This window comes from Babylonia areolata, chromosome 6 (assembly GCF_041734735.1).
Source record: "Babylonia areolata isolate BAREFJ2019XMU chromosome 6, ASM4173473v1, whole genome shotgun sequence".
Classification (NCBI taxonomy): domain Eukaryota; kingdom Metazoa; phylum Mollusca; class Gastropoda; order Neogastropoda; family Buccinidae; genus Babylonia; species Babylonia areolata.
In genome coordinates this window covers 47,233,648-47,249,637 of record NC_134881.1, presented here as the reverse complement: position 1 = coordinate 47,249,637, position 15,990 = coordinate 47,233,648, and the positions used below count along the sequence as shown (strand labels likewise).

Genomic DNA, 15,990 nt, shown 5'->3' with positions numbered 1-15,990 from the left:
GTAAAGCCTTTCAGTGTGAGATGGTTGTGTGGGGTGGTGCGTTTGGGCATGTGTGTGCGTGCAAATATGTGCGTAAATGTACTGGCTTGCATTACAGATTATCTGTAATCTTTTCTTCAGTTGATGATATTGTTCACTTGCTTCTCCAGCATTGATACAATTTTGTTTCTCAATGTGTTGCTTTGAAAAAAATGGTTTTAGTTAGACATTTGGTTTGTTTCACGAGGAAGGAGTTGGTGATAGGTGAGGGATGCTGGTTGACCCCCACATAGGTCATTTTGGAATTGTACTTGTTCTTTCAGACGTGTTTATGGACAAGCAAGCCACCCACAAAGGTCCTATTGAAATGGTGCTTGCTCTTTCAGATGTGTTCATAGACAAGCGAGCCTCCCACATAGGTTGTTTCGAAATGGTGCTTGTTCTGTCAGATGTTTTCATAGACAAGCAAGCCACCCACATAGGTCCTGTTGAAATGGTGCTTGCTCTTTCAGATGTGTTCATAGACAAGCGAGCCACCCACATTGACCATGTGGCTCCCAAGCCCCAGGCCCCCAGCACGATGGAGGGTCTAGCTGAACACAAGGCCGGCATCTTTCCCATCCTCAGTGCCAGTTTCCTCAACACCGAGTCTTCCGCTGCCAAGTAGGTCATCTGTGTATTGGACGTTTACTGTTCTTGCAAGTCTTGATGCTAATATTTTCATGTGGCCTGTGTTGGATCTGTTGCGCTCTGATTGTGAAAGTCTTTTCTGGGGTGTGGGGGTGGGCTGGGGGGGACTCTTGACAATATCATTACCAATATCAGTGCATTCAGCAGCTCTGTAAAGCATTTGCACTGAGTCGTAACATTAATTGGGTCCAAGATTTACACCACTTCCTTCAGACATCATGATCACGTGATATGTTGGTAATCTGTCAAGTGGCATGTGAAAATTCCATGTTAGCATAAGAAGCCAGTTTAGTTGTTTGAACAGTTGTGCTGGAGTGGGATCAGCATCAGCCTGTTAAGTCAGGAAAGTGGAACAGGGAAAAAAGGAAAGTGAAAAGCAACAACAACAAAAAAGCAAATCATACATTCGCATATCTAAAACTGGTAAAGTGCTTTCTTCTAAAATGTATAAAAATGACTTGCAATTATTTAACAGATCATAGGAGTACAGATACTAATTAATCTCAAATATTTCAGCACACACTAATTTGCACAGCTTTTTTTGGTCAGTCACAGTGATAACTGACAGTCTTGTGGACTCAAACTGGTGTGTACAGATGTCAGGTGGTGGATAGTGTCGTACCAGTAATGAGTCACCAGTAACAGGAAATGTGGCTGCCTGATTAGGCCACATTGCTTCCTGTCTCCTAGTGGCTTTATTTCCTGGTCTTCTGGGCTAAGGTACAGCTTCTGGCCAGACTAAGACTGTTGACTGTGCAGAGCTTGCATTTCTGTCTCAGTTTCACTCATTTATTCTGGCCACCAAATGTGTGTCTGTGTGTGTCTGTGTGTGTAGGTCAAGGGACAAAGAGAGAGAGAGAGTGTGTGTGTGTTCACACATGCATGTTTGCTGTGTTGGCAGCTGAAGGAACAAACAAGAGCATGAACAGAACAAAGGATATGCCAAACATCATCGAAACTTGAATTCAAGACATGACAACACAATTTTTAATTGATCTCCTACATGCACATACACATGATTAACTGTCTGGGAGAAGAGAAGTCTTTTTTATTTTGTGGCCTCAGTTTGCATGCAGCTCATGGAGGACTATATTCTTTTCATCCTTTTTTGACTTTCTTGTGTAAACCTGGTGTTTGGGTGTGTGTGTCTGTGTGTCCATGGTAAACTTAAACATTGCCAATTTCTCCGGAAATACTTTGTCTGCCATTACCAAATTTGGCTTAACATAGTATGAAAAAAAATCTTCACAGTCATACCAATAATACTAATAGGTTGTAAGTCTCTCAAATTAAGCAGTATTTCTGTGTCATTAACAGTTTTATTTTGTTCAGATGCGTACTGAAATCCGAAAATTCTAAAAGCTGCTTTCCACTAACTTGCTGGAAGGTAGGTCATGTTTTGTGAGAAGACATGACCTCATTTTTCTTGTTCACAATTGAAAGGAAAGAAATATAAATTCTGGACAGAACACGTACAGTGAAACCATCGACACCCACTGATCCATCTATATAACTTCTGATATGTTTCCAGAATAATTTCACTGGAGGGCATTTGTAGAGGAAAGAAACGCTCCATTCAATCAAATTCATCTACGCAGATGGAAGAGAACAGTCTCCATATTTGACCATCAAACACTGCTGGGATTCATAGATCTTGTGTTTGAAATAGACAATATAACCTATCGACATCTGCACCAGCGACTGTTATGTGTATGTTTGCAAATATCAGCGAGAGAAAGTGTGCATGTATGCCTTGGTGTGCATGTCACTGTAAATGTGTACTTTGTCTCTCTGCTCTCACTGTTCCTCTGTCTTTCTGTCCCTCACCGTCTTTGTATTTCTCTTTCTCTCTCTCAGTATATATATATATATATATATATATATATATATATATATATCTTTTTCTCTCCTCCACCCCTCCCCTCTGCTCAATTGCAGTCGAGGAATTTCCTAAACTTGTCAACTGTTTCAGAACCAGAAGTCGAGAGAATGCCAAATGGAGGCGAAAAGATCGCTCCTTACAGCATGCTGAACACCTTCAGCTTAACTCTGACCAAAGAGAGGTGAGTGCAGAACCAACATCAGACCCTCCCCCTTCTCCCCATTCCCCCTGTCTCCAAAATGTCCTCTCTTTGTCTTCCCAGCCATCACTCCTGTCACGCTGATGTTTCGTGGCATTGTGTTGGATTGAAAACATTTTGGTTGTCAATTTGTTTCCTGTGTAACTGAATGATCTTGTGATGTGGAGTTGACAGCTGTCACCAGGAACTCTCATTGGTGTTGCTGCACAAGGATTTAAATACCAGTATTTCACACACACACACATTCACACACACACATGCAAGACGGTAAATTGAAGTCTATTAAAGTCAACTGTTGCTACTCCGACAACAACAAATACAACAACCACTACAACTACCACACACTCACACACACATGCATGCACGCACACACACACACACACACACACACACACACACACACATCCGCACAGACACACACACACACATTTATCTCTGAGTTGCACAAGTACCTGGTGAGCAGTTCTGGTGAAGTTGCTGTCAAGCAGTAGATTCATAGTAGTGTGATCAATTGATTGCCTTGATGTTCACTGTGACGTGTTGGTTGTTTGCTGTGTCTTGCTTGATGTCTGGAGAAGTCCATTCGCTCAGAATTGGTCACTGCGGAATCAGTTCTGCTCCCCCATCCCCACCAGACTTTCATGTCCAGTAACAATAAAACGAAAGAAAACACTATGAAATGTTTTCTCTAAATGGTTGTCATTTTATGTAGAATAGATTTCCAGTTTTTTTCTTCTTTGTTTGTAGGCTGTAACTCCCACATTCACTCATACACGAGTGGGCTTTTACGTGTATGACCATTTTTACTCTGCCATGTTGGCAGCCATACTCTGATTTTGGGGGTGTGCATGCTGGGTATGTTCTTGTTTCCATAACCCACCACATGCCAACATGGATTATAGGATCTTTAATGTGCATATTTGATCTTCTGCTTACGTATACACATGAAGGGGGTTCAGGCACAAGCAGGTCTGCACACATGTTGACCTGGGAGATTGGAAAAATCTCCACCCTTTACCCACCAGGCGCCATTACCAAGATTCGAACCTGGGACCCTCACATTGCAAGTCCAACGCTTTAACCACTCGGCTATTGTGCCCGTCAGATTTCCAGTTTATTTGTTGGCCTGGTTATTTACTCTTTCCTGCCCTTGGGCTACTGTCTAGTGTTAGTTTGAGTAGCTGTGTTGGGTTGATTTCCAGTTTTCATGAGGAATGCTGTTGTTAAATGCAATGAGACATTGATACGGGAAATGATACAGTTTTGAGAAACAAATTGAAAAATAACATGAATTTTAGCTTAGTTCAAAAATCTAAATTGTCAGCTTAAAAACTATAGGTGTGTGATGAAAGTATTTTTTATTCAGATGATTCTAAATTCCCTTCTGATAAGAGGAAACAGTAATGCATATTTTCTTAAGATTCCAGAGTGAGAGAGACAGGAATTGAGTCTGACATTCCACCACACTTAGACTAAAGGTGATTGTAGACATTAGAATAGAGCCTGTTCACCCCAAGTTTATTTGCAACCATTATTGATGGGGAAGGGAAGGGTGAGGTGTTGGTGGGATCTGGGAGTGGGTTGGATGGTTTGAGAGGAAATGCAGCTTAAGACCAAAAAGTGTTCAACTGCATTCCTGTTGTCTAGCTGAGTGAATGGAATTTCAGAGTGTATATGATGTCATTCATGTTGGTGTGAGCCACAACTACATGTTTGTATGGACGTGCTTGTGTTGTTATGGAGAATGCTAAGTATGCAGCACTGCATCCATGTGCACATGTTCTAATGTGGATGGGGTTTGGGAAATAAAAATCCTAACAATAAAATGACACCCTGCATTGTATTTCAGTCAGGATCAGAGATGGGATTTCTCCAGGAATAAGGAGGCCACTGGAATTGTTCTTGAGATGCTTGAACATTCTTTGACAGGGTTTTTTTAAAGGTAGCTTATGATATTTAGAGAGTGTTATTTTCTTAATGAGCATTCACTTTCCAGTTAGTCTTTCTTCATTTTGCCATTTGAGCAATAGTATTTCATTGCCTTCCACATCACCTCATCCTCTTTCTCCATAATATATCTCTTTAAAACATGTAGCTAAAGTTGTGTCCAAAGACCATAAAAACAACAACAAAAACTACACAGAAACTGACTTACAAAGCTAAACTGAACATGACTCAGTGTGTTTGGGGGTTATGTCACTGTCAGGTCTCATCTCAGTCCTGAGATGGGAAAGTGAAAATTCATTGCAAAACTGTTGAGTGCTTTTGCATTGTGTTTGGGCCTTAACTGGATCCCTTCTCTTCAGTTCACCACCTCTCCCTGTTCCCTCTCTGCTTCTCACATCCTTCACTTCTCCTGTACCACCTGCTGTTCATTTCAGGGTCGGTCTTGCTTGGTGATCCATTTTCCTCTCTGTCTCCAAATGCATATGCAATGTGCACTTTGGCCCACAACACTGACAGATAAGGGGTGGGTTGAGGGTGAAAGAGGAGGGTTTGGGGTGAACCCAGTTTGGTGGAGTCAAGTTACCATCTCACAGCACCAAGAGAAACAGATTGCACAATCAGTCTAGCTGGTGTAAGTTTCCCCTCCCCCCTCCTCCCTGTTGTGGCCCTCACAACCAGTCTAGCTACCATGCCCCCCTGTCCTCCCTCCCTATTGTGTGGCTTTCATTCTCATCACAACCAGTCTGACTAGTATAAGTCCCCCCCCTCCATTGTGGCCCTCACAACCGGTCTAGCTACCATGCCCCCCCCCCCCAGCCCCCCTTCCCCATCCTCCCTATTGTGTGGCCTTCATTCTCATTAAACCAATCTAGCTACTATAAGTCTCCCCCCATCCTCCATACCTTGGCTTTCATTCTCATCACAACCAGTCTAGCTACCTGGTAACCATGTCTCCCTCTCCCCTCATCCCTTTTGTGTGGCCTTTATTCTCATTACAACCAGTCTAGCTACCATAAGTCCCCCCCTCCCCTCCTCCTCCCTGTTGTGGCTTTCATTTCTCATTTCAACCAGTCTAGCTACCATAAGTCTCCCCCCCCCCCACCCCTCCTCTTCCTTATTGTGGCCTTCATTCTCTTCACAACCAGTCTAGCTACCATAAGTCTCCCCCCCCCACCCCCACCCCTCCTCTTCCTTATTGTGGCCTTCATTCTCTTCACAACCAGTCTTGCTACTGTAAGTCTCCCCCCCCTCCTCCCTGTTGATTGATTGATTGATATGGACCAAGCTCTAAGTGCTTTTCACACACGGAGTCATTTACACAACAGTCTGCCTACCTGGGTAGAGCGGAGTGACAGCTGCCAATGGGCACTCATCATTCATTTCCTGTGTCATTCAATCAGATTTCAGGCACGCACACCTACACACTGAGACAAACATGTAACATTTAACATTTTACATGCATGACCATTTTGTTTATTTATCCCGCCATGTAGGCAGCCATGCTCCGTTTTCGGAGGTGTGCATAATGGGTATGTTCTTGTTTCCATAACCCACCGAACGCTGACATGGATTACAGGATCTTTAACGTGCGTATTTGATCTTCTGCGTGCGTATACACACAAAGAGGGTTCAGGCATTGGCAGGTCTGCGCATATGTTGACCTGGGAGATATTGTGGCCTTCATTCTCATCACAGTCAGTCTAGCTACCATAAGCCTCCTCCCCCCCCCCTCCTCTCCTCTTCTCTGTTGTGGCCTTCATTTTCATCACAACCAGTCTAGCTACCATAAGTCTCTTCCCCCCCGCACCCCCCCTCTTCTTCCTTATTGTGGCCTTCATTCTCACCTTTACTCTTCATGCCTTATTTTATTTGACATGTTCTCTCCATCCCTCCATCAAGCACAGATAGAGACATATACACTCTTCAAGTCACTGATAGTGCTCTCTCTCACACACACATTCATACCAGTCGCGCTGATAATGATAAACACACACTCTTTTTAGGTTTTGGAAAACTGTCATTTTGCCTTTTGCAGACTTGAGAGATAATGTTTGTGAAATCTGTGAACTTGATTCTCTTCTAACCCTGAAAATGGTTTGAAATTCAGCTGCAGTGTGAAAAGAAAAAAAAAGTCATCTTAAGACAGGCAGAAAACAGTTTGTTGGTGAAATGACCTTCCAAGTAGAGGACTTAGTTAAGAACATCTAAGTCTTTCTTGGATTTTCTAAACAGCAAAAATAGACTCTAAATGTAGATAGGAAGCTTTCCCTTTGTCTGAAACATGAGTTTTATTTGAAAAAAACAAACAAACAAAAGTCAAGCTTCCAGATCCAGGGATTTTGCCCCTGACCTTTTAAAACTCTACTGGAGCCAACAGCAGTTTCTAGTCACTGCCCATAGTCCATTTTAGAAAAAGATTAGAAAAGATAGTTTAATCCCATCTCTGAGGATATAGGTTCATAACTGAATTGATTGATTTATTTGTTTGTTTGAATTAATTTCAGGTTGTATTTTTGTTTTGTTCACAAAATCTGTTTGTCTCTTCCTCTGTGTATGTATTCTCGAGAGTGCAGTTTTGTAAATGTGTGGATGAGTGACTGCATGTGTGTGTTTTAATGTTTTTAAGTGTATTGTTGTGTATGTTAGGTGTTCATTTATACATGTGTATCCATGGTTGTGTATGTGCGTACATGAGTGTCCATGATTGAAGCCTACCACTGTCACTGTGTTTTAATGTTTTGCATGGTTTGATTTGCCATTAATATTTGTTTGGATTTTGAAATGATAAATGATTGGTTTTGATGCCCATAGAAAACATTTTTTAAACCTTTACAGTTATTGGAATGAAATGATTTGCAATGGATTTGCACACACAAGCATGCAGATAGCATTAGTGCATGCTATCTGTTGACCAGATTTGTGCTAATTTGCAGTTAATGTTGGTGTGTTTTATTTATTTATTTATTTTTGTTTATCCTTTTTCTTGTTTTGTTTTTTAGAAAGATATCTGGATCGTAAGTGATCAGAATTTTCTTTGTGGCTCACTTGGAGAGGGTTTTTTTTCCACAAGTATAACTCGAAGACTCTATACACATGTATTAGTTCTAGATTACCTTTCTATGTAGATGAACATTTTTTCCCCCTGATTTCTTTGTCGCTGAGGTGGTTGTTTTATTTGTTGCCATCTTTGATCCTGTAGTTTGCCCTGGTTGAGAAACATGCCAAACTATGGGTTGTAAGTACACCTCATCTCCCACCCCCTCCATTCAGTTCACCTTCACTGCCACCGCCACAGACCATGTTTGATCATGTCTCCATTTTCATTCACCATGTATTTATTGGCCCTTCTAGTCATAACCTTGGCTGTTTACAGACAACTTCACTGATTGCCATAAATATATTATTCCCGTTGGCTGTTTTTTGCTTGCTTGATGTGCAGTAGTGCTCTGCTCAGCGCTGTAATTAAAGTATTTTTTTTGTCTGTCCTTTACTGCCTTTAGTGTTTCTCACTAATTGTTCATGTGTTGTTTTTCTTTCCCCACATTTGTTGTTGCACTTTGGTAGTGTGGTGATACTGGTCATTGTTGAAATAGCTTTTTAAATGTTGATTACATTTACAGAGAAAATGAGCGCATATATATATATATATATATATATATATATATATATATATATATATATATATATCAGTTTGTTCAATTTGGAATTTTCTTAAACTGTTTTACTTGATGGATGGAAATTGGTCTTGAAGTTTGACAACACGGAACAGCATCTTAATAACAGTTTTCACAGTACTACTGTAAAACCAAGTAGCACAGTGCACTGCTTGTTATCCAGTAAGTCACAATACAATCCATGCAGAGCATCATGCTTCAGCCCGTGACAAGTCAGCTTGGTGCATTCAGGATGACAACTACAATCATCATTTGAAATCAGTGTGCTCCTGATCTCCTTTTCCTGGTCCTACTTTACTATACCATTGTATGACTATGAGTAAACAAATTGTGCACTTTTTCTCATTCTTTGATTTATAGAAATGGTTCTGCAAGGAATGAGTGATTTGGGGCAGTAGTTCTATTTATAACTTCTTTTCACCTTTGGATCAGTTCAACCATAAAGACATTCTCACATTCGCTTTGCTACTCATTTCTTTGTCCCAGAATATTTTGCCTATTTTAGATTCAAATGAAAGAGAGCTTGCTTATGAATAAGGTCACATGATCTTTGTTTTTAATGAAATATATTTTGTGACACTATGAGAAAGATGTGAATGATGAGAAAGATATGAATGGCAGTTTCAGTATCACTGATTAGAAATCAAGATGAAATAGATCATGGACTATACATACCTTGATACTTTGCCATTTTTCTTGTCAATGTAAGATAGAAATGTTAGTATTAAAACTCAGTTGACATCAAATTAGTGCTTAGTCTAGTTACACATGCCTAGAAAGAGTTGTGAAAGAACATGTTAATATCATATGTTAATAACTTAGTTTATATATCTGGAATTAGTAGAACATTGGCTTTTAGTTTCCATGTATTACCGGTACTTAGTTTGTATCTGGCACAGCACTGCTTAGAATTTTGTTTTGTTTTAGTAATTACCAACAGTTACACCAGTCTCTGTGTGTTACTCATGCTGAGTGTGTTTTGACTGATGATTAAATACAAACATGGTGTGTTCTTTATTATTATTATTTTTTCAGCAGCATTCCTTTATTGCTCATGTATCTTCTCTCAGCATGTTATGTTTGATTTTTTAAAATTTTCTTTTCATATTAAGTATTCTATATTTCTCTTCTTTGTTTGTTTGTTTGGTTGTTGTTGTTTTTTGTTTTTGTTTTTTTGTTGTGTGTGTGTGTGTGTGTGTGTGTGTGTACATATATATTAGTTTATATTGATTTGTTTATCTGGTTATTTCAAGTTATTTACTTTGTTATTTGTTTATTTATTTATTTATTTTATATACTTATTCTTCTGGTTTTTTTACTCTATTCACGGTATTTGTTTAAGTTTATCTTAGTTTGAGGTGGGTTTTTTTTTTATATAGCTAGTTATTGACTTAATTGCTGTGCTGTTTGATAACACTATCAGTGGTTGGGTTCTACACATATGCTTGGGTTGCAGTCTTGCATTTATAAGCAGGCATTGACACAAACACTTGCGTCAAGGATGTTTACAAATGTGCATATGCCTTTAAATGACAGTGAGTTGTTAATGGTGATGGTATTAAGTGGCATCTGTTTCCAGGAAAAGTTCTGAAGCTGAAGTTTGACTCCATGGTGGTTATATTATGCTGACTTGTCGCATGTTTCCATGTGCATGTGCATGACGAATGCATAACCTGAGCTCTGTCATGACATATAACACAAATGTATCGATCACCACATATATTGGTTGGAATGCAAGGTGGGGGGCCTCCAGAGGGGTTATCTGGTGTTGGGTACCAAGCAGCACAAGGTGAATAATTAGTGTCACTATAACGTTGATCACTTTGCAACTTTTGCTGCTTTTATTCTCTGTGTTCATGGAGGGAGTTTGTTTTATATGGATTGTTGTGGCTGCAGTATATTTCTAAGACAAAATTGATTGATACAAGTGAAAGAGGACTGAAGGAAAAGATTAAGAAAAAATGTTCATTGCTTACAGTCAGCTGTTCGTTTATGTCATGACTCGTGTGTTGAGGATTAACATTTCCTTCATTTTTCATCAGTTACATCATCCAATAATACTGTGATTATTATCTTTGTGTGTCTGTGATTTTTGGCTAATAACATGCATCTTTTTGACAGAAATTCAAGTTGTGGTACAATTTTTCCCCTCTTAGAGCCTTCTTTTCTGACTTGATCAGAAAATTGCATTAAAAAAGAAATAAAAATCAAACAAAAAAACTGAGACAGCTAATGATAACCCCTGTCTGCAATACTGTGGCCATCACTGTTTTGTCTGTAATTGAGTAAGTACTACTATTGCATACCCATGTTTTAAAATTTTTTTTTTATAAAATGTTACATTTGATCTACTTTGCATTCTAGGAAGAAAAGAGAGGGATGGGATGAGTTCTGTTGGCCAGCTTTGTGATTGTGAGGGGGTTTAAAGGTTGTTTGCAATTTTTTTTTAATATATATATATATATATATATATATATATATATTATAGTAACACAAAGGCACTTTCTTTTATGAGAAGCAAAATAGTACAACTGTAAGAGCACTGAGATTTATGGGGGAAAATATTTAGAATAAAAGATGACTGATTTCACAGCAAACATTGGCCGAAGTTCATGTTATTGAAGAGATCTGCTTGCATGTTGATGTCTTGACAGGTTGGTTGTGTGTGTGTGTGTGTGTGTGTGTGTGTGTGTGTGTGTGGTTTTATTTTATTTTGCTTTTTTGATAAAAAGTTGTCACCCAACAAATGTACTGCAACTTTTTCTGTATTAGTTTGCGTGTCAGTGTTCATTCCCCAAGACTTTAGACCATATAGGATATAAAGCTTTGGGACAGTTGCCTTTGGTCAGAGGACACTGATATTTTGGGCAGAAGACACTGAGATATACTCAGTATAGCAGAGTACAGTCTGTTGATAAGTCAGGGAGCTCTGCCTTTTCTGTCACCAATGGCCTCATACAGACCAAATTTTTTCATGTTTTTATTCCACTTGTTGGTTTAAACTGGCCATAAAGCTTCAAAATGGTTTTATCTGGTGATAAAATTGTCATCATGGGTTCTTTTTCGTTTTTATTTAAGAGTTTGTCTTATTTTGGTTAAATTTTATATTTGGTTGTGTGTGAGTGTGCTGTGTTTGCTTCTACATTTATGCTTACTCATTCCAGTAAAGTTCTTATGACATATCTAATTAATGGCAGTTCCAAACACTGATTAAAAGGGACACTGTAGATAGTTTGGCCAAGGGACTAATGAATCCTTTGTGAGCCTTACAACTGATACTTGCTTTTGGGAATGGACAAAAAAAATGGTGGCATGGTTTCAAAATGATGGTCTGTCTTATGTCAAATGGGTTGTGATTGTTAGTCGAGCGAGTCTTCAGTATGTGTGCACAAGTTTGCTCTCAGAGTGAGTGAGTGACTGACATACCATTACCAGTTGTTGTTACTTATTTACTTTCTTGGCTAAAAATAGCTGTTTTTGTTGATACAGAAATTCTTATCATTCATTGTTTCCTCAGTATATACATGTTTAGAAAAATAATGAGAATAGTGTGTATGGGGATGGGAAACTTGCAACCATTTGTTATCTAATCAGAATGGACAAAAACATTTTAGATTATCACTAACGCATTCTTCATTGTAGTGAAGTGTTTGAAAAAATGTTCTGGAGAAATGTGTCATGAAGGAGAAGATTGTAACACTAGTATTTGTATTCATTTCCATTTCCTTGTGAATAGCATATGTATTTCTCTTTGGGTTTTGGTGTATTGGCAAATGAGAAAAAATGGGGATGGTGGTGGGGCATGGAAGGGGGGATGGGGTTAATGGAAAACAGGCAGGCAGATGTGCACACAGCTAACAAGAATAAGCTTTTAAACTCTTGGCTACTGTAGTAGTGGACTATTCATTCTTTCAGTATTGAAAACATAATTAAGTACAGCAACTATTCTATTGTTCTTCAAAATACTGATTCAGAAATATAAGAAAACATAGCATAAAATAACATTCATGAATTCACAGTTTTTCATGGCAAAGGATTAATTCTGTCACATTTATGTCAGAGAATGGGTTGCACATTCGAGTTTAGAATTAGACAAAACAAATGCAAAACAAAAAGCAACAAAATTACAAAACATTCACAACATCCAGACAATAAGACAGAAGATAAAAGAAATTGAAAACAAAACCAACAGAAACGTTCACAACACAAAGACAGTAAAACAAGATAAAATTAGAAAAGATAAGGACATAAATGTCTAAAAAAAAAAAAATAATAATAATAATAACACTTTTCTAGGATGATTTCTATGCATTTGCAGAATGTCTTTACAGATTGTATAAAATAGATTATCTGTGTCCTAGATAATGACTGAGATAAGTGATACCTGTTGTATTTGTGTATTGGGAGCAGTGTCCTAAAGCTGTAGATAATGTTGTGTGTAGCGCTACATCCAGGAGGCCAGATCGAAACAGATGCGGCAGCCACAGTTGTCAGCCATGTCAGCAAAAGGCATGGAGCAGACCAACTGGAAGTTTGTGGAAACCTTACTCAAAGAGTGCAAGACCAAGGTAGGGTGTGTGTGTTTGGATGTATGCGTGTGTGTGTGTGTCTGTGTGTGTGTGCATTTGAGACTCTGTGTGTGTGTGCATGTGTGCGTAAATGTATGTGCACGTGTATGTGTGTGCATGCAGAGTTCCATTAAAAAAAAATTTTCATCACGGCAGTGACCAATGACTTGTTAAAGAAACATTTGGGCAGTGCAGGGAGTTAAAGGCTAAAGTTGCATGCAGACGTTTGAAAATGAGAGGATACACATGCATGCAAAAAATACACCAAGAAAACAAAATCATGTCTCTACGTCAGGGATACTATTATGTGGAGAAAAAAAAATTGTGAAGGAGTATCCAGGTAACATATACATGCAAGTACACTTCGGTGTGCACAAAAAAAAAGAAAAGAAAAAAAGAAAAGAAAAAAAGAACACACAACAAATTCCATTTATAAACAAAGGAGTTTGAAAGAGCCAAATATTTCTGTTTGACATCAGATTGTATTACAAACACACACATCAAAATCCGTTAATAAACAAAGCAGTTTTGAAAAGGCCAAATGTTTACATCAGATTGTATTACAAATGCAAATGCACTTACTCACCTACAAAAATGGTGTGCTTGAGAGTTGTAAAGCAGCATGTGATCGTAATCTGCCCAGTTTGTTTGAAGCACATACTATTCATGAAGTTAAAATGTGATATTTTTTTACCTGAATCAGTGAATGTTTTTTCTTTTTATGTGATAATGGATGTGTGTATGGTGATCAGGGAATGGTGTGTCAGTTACCCATTTGCTTTTTGCTTTGAGTTTGATATTTGTTGACAAGATATGAATGAGCCGAAAGAAAATTTTCTGTTTTATTTGCTGGAAGCAGACAGTAAAGTATTTTGCATTGAACTGAATTGAAATGCACCTGCAAACTGGTTGTTGCCCAGACGAAGAAAATGCTGGTGAAGAAGATGGGTCAGGAGGCGGTGGAGCTGGGTCATGGGGAAGGGGCACTGACTGGGGTGGAGGAAAACACCCTCATTGCCAGTCTCTGTGACTTGCTGGAGCGTATCTGGTCCCATGGCTTGCAGACCAAGAAGGTACTGCCTGCATGTCTCGCCAGGTGTTCACAATTTACATAGATATCAGCTCGTTCATTCGGTCATTGGTTTTAGGGGTCTTCATCTCATTCGTAGACAGAATAAGAAAAGAATTTCGGATCATTTTTTTGCTGAAAAGGACAAAGGTCCCATTACTTTTACATTGGTGAGGTTATTGTCTGATACAGTGTCAGTTTTATATTCTATATTTTCAAGATTTGATATTCATTATTTTCAAGACTTTATTTTCATATGTATTCTCTTCACTGTCAAGACAATATTTATATCCAGTGAATTATCCTCTTAGTAAAGGAGTGTTTAAAAAAAAAAAAAAAAGTGTAACATTCTGATATTTTGTTGATTTTTATTGTAGCTGATCAACAACTTTTAGAAGAGACCTGAAAACCACACATTTTGACCGACTGGTTTCAAAGACCCATTCATCTGTGTAAAGAGGACAAATGACCTTTTATTTTTGGGTGAGTCAGGACATTTGTCCTATTATTGAAGAAGTGGATCTACCATACTGTTTTGCCAGAGATTACTCTTGTACTGTTTCACTCATTTGACTGTAAATTGCCCAAGACATTGTTGCCATTTATTTATTTATTTTATAGAAGGGAAAAAGTGTACGCTTAATGACTGGGTGGTTTCAGGGTAAGTCAGCAGAAGGGAAAAAGTGTACGCTTAATGACTGGGTGGTTTCAGGGTAAGTCAGCAGTGTGGTCTCACCTGCTGAGTTTCCAGGAGGTGCTGGAGTCCAGTGAAGGCAACAAGGCTGACAGCAAGATGCTCACACCTCCAGGTAACTGTCCTCACCCTCAGGGGGATTCCCTTCTGTTTCTTCTTCTGCCTTGTTGCCATGCTTTATCTGGGAAAGGAAAGGGTGGGGTGGGGAGGAGCATTGAAACGGAAGAGAAAGAGAAAGACATAGAGAAGCAGAGAAGATAAAAATGAGAGAAAGGGCAAGTGAATATGGTTAATAAAACTGAAAGGTGAAGATGAGTATGTTGCAAAGTGTGTGGTTTGAAGACAAAGTTACTTGTTGACATAAACATATAGTGAGGATGCTGTTGACAAGAGGTGCAGAACAAAACTTATACTTCTGGCGGATATAAATGCAAAAGTAGATCTGGTGCTTTTGATTTAATGTAGTGCTGAAGAATGTATCATAGATGGCAAAAGAAGTAAAGGACTTGCACAGAATGAAACAACTGAAAATGAGACAAACTGTGAAAGAGGCTTCAGTCTCTGCTTTGTGGCTTGTTCTGAATGTTCTTGACAATGAAGTTTATTATCATCTTTCTTTTTCATTCTCCTATTTCATTTCTTAGTTTTGATTTTTTTTTAAATGCTCTGTTCCCTTGTTCTTCACTTACAGACTTGTAATGTTGCATTGAGTAAATCTTTGACAAATCACTTTGTGCATTGTTCTGTTTCTTTACAACAATGGCATGCCCACATTTTAAGAATTTGTAAGAATAAGTTGATATTTTTTGGCCTTGTTTGCTGATAGTTATTTTTCTGTGTGACTGAGGAAGAGTTTGACAATAAATGTACAAACTTGTAGCTTTCCTTGAAAGTTGATAAACTGAATTTCATTGTTTGGCATTGAAACGAGTTCATCTCTTTATTATTCTAACCCCAAGAATTGCCTTTTAGTTATATTGTTAGATGCTTTGAAAGATAAATTGAATGATTCATAATGCCACTCATCCACAGTATCTGAGCAGCAGAGTGTATAGCTGATACTATGATGGTCTTTATGAGTGGACCATGCCTTTGCTTTGTGCCCCCTCTCACTCTCTGCTGCCATGATTCCTATTGCTTGTGGGGGCCCTCACAGTCTGAAGCTCTACCGTTGATCATGATCACAAGTGTATTCCTTCTTTTCAGGAATGAGTTCTGTGCTTTGTCGACCTGTGGCAACAATTCTTGTATGTCTGTCAAGTGTGGTTTTAAAAAAAATTATTCATTC

The 15,990-nt window shown here is 38.7% G+C and overlaps 1 protein-coding gene across 6 annotated transcripts in view; it reads left to right on the top strand.

Annotated features, from left to right (window-relative positions):
* The window catches only part of LOC143283094 (DENN domain-containing protein 5B-like), a 65,273-nt gene that overhangs the window by 13,953 nt on the left and 35,330 nt on the right, over positions 1-15,990 (top strand). For 3 of the 6 annotated variants that reach the window (XM_076589172.1, XM_076589168.1, XM_076589171.1), the window contains exons 8-13: positions 492-642; positions 2,642-2,732; positions 7,897-7,932; positions 12,814-12,939; positions 13,860-14,012; positions 14,721-14,817. In XM_076589172.1, the coding sequence (XP_076445287.1) occupies positions 492-642; positions 2,642-2,732; positions 7,897-7,932; positions 12,814-12,939; positions 13,860-14,012; positions 14,721-14,817 (654 nt within the window). Of the gene's footprint in view, positions 1-491; positions 643-2,641; positions 2,733-7,696; positions 7,712-7,896; positions 7,933-12,813; positions 12,940-13,859; positions 14,013-14,720; positions 14,818-15,990 lie in introns of all 6 variants that reach the window. The other 3 variants (XM_076589173.1, XM_076589170.1, XM_076589169.1) reach the window with 2 other exon arrangements.